Source organism: Notothenia rossii (genome assembly GCF_949606895.1).
Source record: "Notothenia rossii genome assembly, contig: scaffold_154, whole genome shotgun sequence".
In the NCBI taxonomy this organism is placed as follows: Eukaryota; Metazoa; Chordata; class Actinopteri; order Perciformes; family Nototheniidae; genus Notothenia; species Notothenia rossii.
Window position 1 is genome coordinate 85149 of NW_027640221.1, and position 10053 is coordinate 95201.

At 39.6% G+C, this 10053-nt stretch overlaps 1 protein-coding gene across 1 annotated transcript; it reads right to left on the reverse strand.

The window, feature by feature from the left end:
* Positions 1 to 244: 244 nt before the first annotated feature.
* LOC307026935 (uncharacterized protein) lies at positions 245 to 9182 on the reverse strand. The gene is made up of 4 exons (XM_079695091.1): positions 8465 to 9182; positions 5983 to 6117; positions 5497 to 5583; positions 245 to 4187 (listed from the first exon to the last, which is right to left on the reverse strand). Exons 1-4 carry the CDS (start codon positions 8757 to 8759, stop codon positions 4078 to 4080), a joined length of 627 nt encoding a protein of 208 aa, XP_079551217.1. The 5' UTR covers positions 8760 to 9182; the 3' UTR covers positions 245 to 4077.
* Between the last annotated feature and the right edge of the window lie 871 nt (positions 9183 to 10053).

The window sequence follows — 10053 nt, forward strand, 5'->3', positions numbered from 1 at the left end:
ATGAACGGAACAAATGAAATGAGATATAAGCCTTTGTTTGTTTATAACTTGTTGTTAATAATGTCCCTCACTCTTTGTGTGGTCTCTGTAAAGCTCTTTGGGCTGCATGTTGCATGAAAGGTATAAAGTGTATTATTATTAATGTGAGGGTTGCCATGTGTCTCCAAACGCTTAAATCTTTACACAGATCGTGCGAGTATGTCTTCAGAGTTTTGTTTTTACTACATTACTGAAAAACAGTGAATTACTTTAATGACAATGCTTTTATTGATGTACCGTGTTTTACCAAAATCAATTACATTCAATATAAATTACATTTTTCTGTAGTCGTTAGTGAGACAGGTGTTGCATCAGAACAAACACAGTACAATAAAAACATGAAAACAGGTGCAGTCACATAAACAGGGTTTATTTAAAAATATATTTATAAAAAATCTGCATTTCTTAAATGGCATTATAAACAACAAGTTCATTTTTGGCAGATAATATGCTCAGCATGTTGACATTATAACATGTTCAGGGGCCGTATTCACAAAGCATTTTATCTTACCGCTAGGAGTGCTCCTAACTCGCGCTAAAACATTTTACGTAGGAGTTTTTTCTAAAGTTATTCACAAAGCCGCTGAGACCTAGTCATACTAAGGATAAATCACTAAGAGTGACGCGCCGTTGCTATGGATTACGTTGATTCTCGTGCATGAGTTTAGAAGCGGTCAGTACGGTGATTGGTTGTTCAGAGCAGGCGGTCTCGGTGAAACTCATCCGCAACATCCCACAAACGAGCCCACTAAAACAAGGAAATAGCCTCGCCTAGAAATGTATTCCTATCAAATAGTTATGGACAGTGCAGTTAGCAGAATACACGCATGATGAAAAGTTTGTGCAGACCACGATAATGACGTTGTATATGCACGTTAAAGAGAGAGAGCAAACAATAAAAATACGTAAATTGCATTAAATCAAGGAGGCAATTAAAAGCACCCTGCAAACTATTATCCAATGAGCATATTTCCAGCACTTAAACACTTTCAATAACAGCCCATACCTCCGTTCAAGCCCCCCTATCATGATGAATGAAAACAATCTGCGTGTTGATGGAATGTACTTTCTTTCTATTGACGAACACGTCCTCATCTTTTGATGGCGCAATTATTTTTATGTGCGTCCCGTCAATAGCACCGACCACATCGGGCATACCTGCAATTGCCATGAAGTTGGCTTTGATCCTGTGTAGTTGTTGATTGTCCAAAGGAAACCGGATAAACTGTTGGATGATATGTGGTCTAGAGAGCGCGTTGATGGTTTGGTTTATGGCACGGCTGACTGATGGTTGCGATATCCCTAAATCGTCGGCATTGCAAAGTTGCATTTTCCCTGTTGCTAAATATCGTAGTGTTGCCAAACATTTTATTTCCGGACTAATCGGGTTATTCCTGTTAGTCGGGGATGTTATTGCATCCCGCACTAATTCCACAACAAGTTTGATACCCTCACGATTTAGCCATATCTCTTGATCAATTCACAGTCTTCCATTGTCTCCAAAACATTTCGTCTCGCAGCCATTTTCAGATTCTTTGTGAATAGGTCTTACTGAGTTAGGAGTCCTCTCGAGGTCTTTTAAGCTCTCCTAAACTTAGGTGCTACTTTTAGGCCTAAAATACTTTGTGAATTGCTCTTAGTGAATACAATTAGGAGTCCTAAATGTAAGACTGACACGCCCATTATGTTTAGGAGTTTCTCCTAAATTCGCCAGTTAGGAGCTACTTTTAGCCCAAAAATCCTTTGTGAATACGGCCCCAGGAGCATTAGCTTAGAGTGTGAGAGTAAAGAAAAGAGAAACTGAGAATATTAAAATACACATTTTTCATCTGAAACTTAAAGAAATCCTCAATAATTCTCACTGAGACTGTAACCACATGATGTACAGTTAAATAATCCCCAGACATGTAAACATATATTTAATACATTCATAAGAATATCAGTCAAATAACATCCAGAATGACAAAACAATTATAAATTGAAAAAGAGTTCAAAAAAGTGATAGAAATTCCCTGAATTGCACACAAATAAAGAAAACAAAAAAACTAATCTGTTTAGAAACGAACCCTGTAACAGACAGTTCATTAAACTTCATGAGGATAATTTCTGACAGATTCAGTCTTTGGTTTATCATAGAAAGTGATGCATGTCTTTTTGAAACACATCACCAAACAGTACCTGAGCATCACACAAATATATTCCATAAAAAGGCACGTCTTTAGTTTAGCAAGAGTTTTTCCAGCACACTCCTTCATGACAAAATAAAACTCAAATATTTACAAGACACATTATTTTTTAACAGGGAAAATGTAAGAGATAATTACGAGGAGACGTTAAACTGGAACAATAAGAGAGTTTAAAGTGAATCTACTTTCCCCTAAATGTAAGTGCTTGGGGAAACTCACTACAAACCCACAGAGAAGACCCTTAACTTTATTCATGTTTACAACAATCTCAGATTTGATAAAGTGCTTCTTCTCATCTACGATATTAAAGTCCTCTTCACACAAGGCTCAGATTTATGTCCAACAATTTGCATGAGGTTTAATTCAAACTGTTTTGTCCCAGTGTTAGGCTCATGTAGATGTAGTTGAGACCTTTCCTGTGTTCTCTGACGGTAACTCTCTCTCTCAGAGTTTCTCTGCTGCGTTCACACCTAGCTCAGATCTGAGAGGGATTTAAATTCATCGTCATCAGCTCATTAAGTCTGGTTATCCAATAACCTTTAAAACATTTTATTAGAAGAGAAATATGCTATTATTATTATTATTATTAGAACAGCTGCAACCTGAAGGGTATAACACTTTTTTTTTTTTTTTTTAAGTACCGTAATTTTCGGACTATAAGGCGCACCTGAATATAAGCCACTTTTACTTTTGCGCTCTACCTGTCTCACTCTTTTCCGGCCTCCAGCTTTTCCTGCTGGAGCCCGCCGCTTAAAGGTGGGGGGCGCGGACCGGCCATAGAGCCCATAGAGTTAAAGGTGGTGGCCGTTAGCTGTAAAAATCCATAGATTAGCCGCACCGTTGAAAAATGGGGAAAAAGGCGTGGCTTATAGTCCGAAAATTACGGTAGTACCTTTTCAATCTTTGCTGATTTGCCAGATGACAAGCTGGTCCTTCAGATGTGAACTCATTCTGTAAAATCTATTAAGTTTGATCGATTAAAAACCCTTCCTCTTTACCTTCATGTTATTTTTAAGGAAACGCTTCTCATTAAAAATTTCTTGTTTTTAACCATTTTTCAAAACACATATTACATTTTTTTAAAAATAGATTCCCTTTAAGATTATCCCTTAAATTCCGGTGCTGTCAAAATACCTTTAACTCATTTTAACTTAATTATCTTCTTTTTAATATCTTGTTTCAGGATATTTTTCAGCTTTGTGTTTGAATGTGATCAAACTGAAGTGTATTCCTTCCTCTGGGAACATCCGTCTAGAACGAGCTTCAAGTATTTAGAAGTTTCTTACCTTCAGCAGCATGTTTCAGACCCATGAGTGAACTGAACGCATCAGGAAGGCAGCACCATATGCTAAATTAGCGAATAAGCTAACATGCTATTTCCTTCCATTCATTTGCTCGACTATGTTGGAAGTGAAACTATGTCATTTAATAAGAAACTGGTCCAATGAAGAAATGGTGAATAGTTGCACTTTGCTAAAGTAGCTGATTAACATACCCTGCTCTTTAGTGTAATAACTGCAGGCTTCATATGTTATTACTTCTTGTGTCCGTAATGCTCCAGGTCCATAAAGTCTCAAAACACTTGATGGCTAAACTACATTTCATAGCTTTGATCACTCGGGGCTCACTCAGGATACAAAACCAAGCTGTGTGGAGAAGAGGTTTCGGTTTTTCATCTTTGGGGCAGTTTTACAGCAGGAGCCACAGATGTGGAGTACCTCTTGTTTAACAGAAACCTCATTCTAGCTGGCCCCTCAGAGAGGCTGAAGGTCTGCACCAGGTGAGGACCTGAATGTCCTCTCACTCAGGAAACTCAGGTTGTTCACACACCTTTTCATCAGATGTAACGCTATCACTCGACTGGCCTCAGTGGCTCCTCTGAAGGAACTCCAACAAGGCCGTTTGTCCCGTTAGACAAACCGTTTCCCATGTTGATCTCCTCTTCTTCCTTCAGAGCAGAACCTGCAGCAGAGAGAATAAAAACATAGATTACATAAAGTCAACGCAGAAATATTACTTAATTTTTTTTTTAAATATTGAAGTTGAAAGCATCAATCTGGTGCACTTTGAGATCAACATGAAGAGATCTATGGATTCATCTCTCAGCACCCAGGTGAAACACAACTGTAAACAGATTTTTGTTTTTCTTTATGGATATTTTACAAATCACTCCCCTTTCAAACTGTATTCTTGTTTTACTGCCATAGTATTTCATACCTGTTTTTCATGTATTCTCTTATTGTTTGTATAACTATAATGATCATATGAAGGTGTGCCGCGGAAATAATCTTTTAAATAATTTGTGACAAAACCGTTCTAAACACTTTGAGAGTCCTTTAGCTCACCTGAGCCCCTCAGTCTGACAGGGGAGGACTCTCCTCCAGCTTGTTGTGGAAACAGCTCCTTATATCCGATAGTGCAGCTAGCTAACCAGATGCTAACATCACGGTCCCCGCTAGCACCGGTCCCTCTCTCTCGCTCTCTCGCTCTCTCTATCACACTAAATGCGCTATTGCCACACGCACACAGAGCCGAGCTTGAATGACACAAGCACAAATGTATTTCCATTCAACTCTCTGATTGTGTCTTGCCTCTGTTGCATTCACTGAACACGGGAAATTACAGGCCTGCCGTCCTCTCTAGTGTCATGACTCATGATGAGGTTCACGTAAAGCACGGTTAATGTATTATATTACTGAGGTGTCTCAAATATACGTCAATCAAGTGGCACCTGCTAACGGGGTGGTGGATGATAGGTTTACATCTAAAAACATATTTTTCCAACATTATTATTTTAAATTTGATTTCTTTCTTTTGTTACTTTTTTTTTTAACGGTCCGCGATCTACCCGCACCACACTCGCGATCGACTGGTTGGCGACCACTGTCATAAAGCAACGTTTAATAACAGCAAGCTTTCATGTACATGTAATGATTCTATTATTCTGATCTTCTGGTCCTGTGTTTGTCTCTGCAACGCTTCAGGTTCCTTGCCTTGAACACTATGGGCTCTCTCTGTATACTTTACAGAATTACAATCACAGAACAAAGCTGTGTGGAAACAAAGGGTTAACGTTGGGTTTATAAAGAGAGTTTAATATTAAATATCTGATCCAATGCACCGGAGCACCGGAGAGCAACCAAACCTAATTCTAACCTGACTCCTCAGAAAGGTTTCTGAAGGTCTGCACCCAGGTGAGGAGCAGCCTCAATGTCCTCTCACTCAGGAAACTCAGACACACACCTTTACTTCAGAAGTTAAGCTAACAAACCTTCGACTGACTGCGGTCGCTGCTTTGAAACATCTATAATCAAACCGTCGTCCATGTTGATCATATATTTTCCCTTCAGAGCAGAACCTGCAGCAGAGAGAATAAAAACATAGATTACATAAAGTCAACGCAGAAATATTATTTATAACCCAAACCAAACATGTCCATGTTGGCAGTGTGTGTTAGTTACTGACTGAATGTGTGATTGACAGATGAACCCTGAGGACCATCAGACTCTCATCAGCAGTCTGACTGATACTTTTATTTATACTAGATTCACTTCTCATTCAGCTAGTTCTCTATTTTCACTGCTGTAGATTAATCACAGTCAGTCGTATGGTATCATCGTTTATATATTGATGTTTGTGGGGTCAATAAATCAACCTGATGTAAACACTAACTCAATGAAGCACACCTGAGAAGAGACAGACAACACTCTGTTGTCTGCAAATTAGAAATAAATACAATAGAATGATATAAACGTACCTTTATTGTGGAGTATTTTGATGCACTTCCTACGTTCAAGCAAAGCCACCACTGCAACAACTGCCACAATAATGACAGCCGATGAAACCACTAAAGTGATGGCAACAATAGCCTCGGTGTTGGTGCTCTCTTTCTCTGAAAAACATCACAAAGAAAATGAAAGCACACTGACAGCGTGGAAAAAGGCCCCAAAGGAATAAGTTAGTGTTGTATGTTTCTGTTATATAGGTGTAGGAGCCATACAGGACTGTCTCAGAAAATTAGAATATTGTGATAAAGTTCTTTATTTTCTGTAATGCAATTAAAAAAACAAAAATGTCATACATTCTGGATTCATTACAAATCAACTGAAATATTGCAAGCCTTTTATTATTTTAATATTGCTGATTATGGCATACAGCTTAAGAAAACTCAAATATCCTATCTCTAAATATTAGAATATCATGAAAAAGTATACTAGTAGGGTGTTCAACGAATCACTTGAATCGTCTAATTAACTCGAAACACCTGCAAGGGTTTCCTGAGCCTTGAAAAACACTCAGCTTGGTTCAGTAAACTAAATCACAAGTATGGGGAAGACTGCTGATCTGACTGCTGTCCAGAGGACCGTCATTGACACCCTCCATCAGGAGGGTAAGACACAAAAAGAAATTTCTCAAAGAGCAAGCTGTTCACAGAGTGCAGTTTCAAAGCACATCCACAAAAAGTCTGTTGGAAGGGGGAAATGTGGCAGGAAACGCTGCACAACCAAGAGAGATGACCGCAGCCTTAACAGCATTGTGAAGAAGAGTCGCTTCCAGAATTTGGGGGAGCTTCAAAGACAGTGGACTGAAGCTGGAGTCCAGGTATCAAAAGTCACTGTTCACAGACGTGTCCGGGAAATGGGCTACAATAGCCGTATTCCCATGGTCAAGCCACTTCTGAACTCAAGACAACGGAAGAGGCGTCTGACTTGGGCTAAGGAAAAGAAGCACTGGACAGTTGCACAGTGGTCCAAAGTCCTCTTTTCAGACGAAAGCAAGTTTTGTATTTCATTTGGAAGTCAAGGCGCCAGAGTCTGGAGAAAGGCTGGAGAGGAGCAAAATCCAAGTTGCTTGAAATCCAGTGTGAAGTTCCCACAGTCAGCGATGGTTTGGGGAGCCATGTCAGCTGCTGGTGTTGGTCCACTGTGTTTCATCAAGCCCAGAGTAAATGCAGCTGTGTACCAAGAGATTTTAGAGAACTACATGCTTCCGTCTGCTGAAAAGCTCTATGGAGATGAGGAATTCATTTTCCAGCATGATCTGGCACCTGCCCACAGTGCCAAAACCACCAGTAACTGGTGTACTGACCATGGCATTACTGTCCTCGATTGGCCTGCAAATTCCCCTGACCTGAACCCCATAGAGAATATGTGGGGTATTGTGAAGAAGAAGCTGAAAGACACCAGACCCAACAATGCTAATGAGCTAAAGGCCGCTATTGAAGCATCCTGGGCATCCATAACACCTCAGCAATGCCACAGGCTGATTGCCTCCATGCCACGCCGCATTGATGCAGTAATCCGTGCAAAAGGATTCCCAACCAAGTACTGAGTGCATTAATGGACATTTTCAAATGTTTGATTGTGTTTTGCTGTTATAAATCTTTTTTTTTTACTTGGTCTGAGGAACTATTCTAATTTTTAGAGATAGGATATTTGAGTTTTCTTAAGCTGTATGCCATAATCAGCAATATTAAAATAATAAAAGGCTTGCAATATTTCAGTTGATTTGTAATGAATCCAGAATGTATGACATTTTTGTTTTTTTAATTGCATTACAGAAAATAAAGAACTTTATCACAATATTCTAATTTTCTGAGACAGTCCTGTATGTTCAAATGTATAGTTTGATATATGTGAATATTATAATCCTTTGTTGTTAGTGTTATCATATCATTCATTTGAACCAGCCGTGTGAAATTGACGGCATAGGCGACGGCAGCTGCTGGTGATTGTGTGTGTGAGAAGGAGAGAGACGCACAGAGCAACATCGGTTTTGACCTGCGAAAATATGTGTTTGTATTTGATACCTTTTTGCTGAAGTAACGAGTCAAACAAACTATCCTGAGACGTATCTTGTCCGAGTCAAGCTTATCTGCTATCTGTCAATCGAACTTTGGATTACTGGAACTACAATAGGGTTCAAATCTGTTTATCAAGTGATGGTTATCACAGTGGGGAGGGGCTAACACACGTCTCATAGTTCACATCACAATTAGGACCATGGCGGGAAGGAGGACCATTTTGCTTTCAAGGAATCACTTTCCATTAGAATTTGGTTCATATTTTAATATTTCTCCATACAATATACATTTCAAATATTATTTGCCATAATGGTAATGGCTGTGCTCTCAAAATACCTTTTAATTGTCCTCTTATTAATATCTTGTTTCAGGTTATTTTACTCCTATCAACAACTACGAGTATTTCCTAAATAAAGCACAGAGAAACTCATCTCACCGTTGATGAACACATAGATCTGAGCAGAGGCCCGATGCTTGATGTCCTCCTGAGAGACCACACAGAGGTAGTGGTCTGTCCTGGTCACATTAACGCTGAGAGAGATGAAGACGTGGTCTTCCTCTGGGACTCGTTCCTCCTCAGCTTCCAGTCTGTTTCCATCTCTGCTCTGCCACTCTGCTTTAGTGTTTAGAGAAGCACCAGGAACCTCACACTGCAGAAGAGCCCGGTCTGCTGTGGCTGTGAGAATAGTGACGGACGGCTTTGGAGTGGCAGCTGTGAACAGGTAGAACATGTCAAATCGTGTAACATGATTTTGAGTTGAACCATAATTTTAATTGGGTTTAAAAATGAGTCTTTGTTGGTGCAAGTCATTCTTTAATTAAAGGCAAGTGTATTTATATCACACCTTTCAACACAAGGCAATTCAAAAATGTGCTATTCTTGGACCCCATCTGTAGTCACTACGGTCAACAACAAAGGCCTTTCAGTATTTCTACCTTCACGTTAAACTATAGTGACTTTTAACTACTTCGTCAAGACATGAGCGTCCTCCTGCCTTCGGTTAGTTTAGTTCACCGGCACACCCTCTAAAAAAGACTGATTCACGAAGGGGACTCTACCCTGAAAGACAGATCAGGAGAAATCACCCTGGATGGATGATGTCACTGATTACAGCTGCAATGTGTGCTACAACTCTGTCTCCAATATTATTATAATTCATAGATTTAGAAAAACAATACCTTCACTTCAAAACACTGTCCTTAGAACATACCTGCTGCAATGTGAGGATAATAATCAACATGAAGGTCGTGCATCTAAATATTTGAATGACTGAGGTCTTAAGAGCTGCAGCACACACATCATGGTTCACCTGAGATGTATCCTGATCTAAAAGACAAATAAGATATATTCATCTTTGGTCAAATATTCATGTGACGAAGCAGCGATTACAATGTTGGCCATAATGGTGCAGTTCTATAAACCAGTAACCAAATGGAAATCAGCATTGGGGTTGATTAGGCAGCAATTCAAACATTTCAAAGTTACTGTAATGTTGGAAATATCCTTTACTATGTTGTTTTTGTTTGTGCTTGTCTAATATGCATGTGGATCCAATAGCAACAAAGTTAGAATAAAGAAATATACAGCAGGTGACCATATGTTCAGCTCAATGTCCTGGATATGTACTTTTCAAGGTGTTGACGAAGGTACTCACCAACAGCAAGATTAAAGTAGAATGTTGGAGATGGTTTGAGACGTGGAAAATAACAGGTGTAGTTTCCAGCGTCTGCAGCCGTCGTCTTCCTGATGACGATGGAGGCGTTGCCGTGCATCAGTTCAGATGGAAAATGTGAGACTCGTCCTTTGAACTGCTCACTCTGACCTGGTTGACCGTTGTTGTAGTGGTCGCCGGCATCATACTTGAAAACCTCCTGCAGAGTTTCTCCTCCAGGACCGACTCTCCTCCATTCAAAGTAATCTCTTTCAGCGTCCCTGCCGATGGATACAGGGAATACAGCATCTCCACCTTCTGGAACAACCACTCTGACAGCACCTGGAAGATAAAGCACATTTTCATCATTATG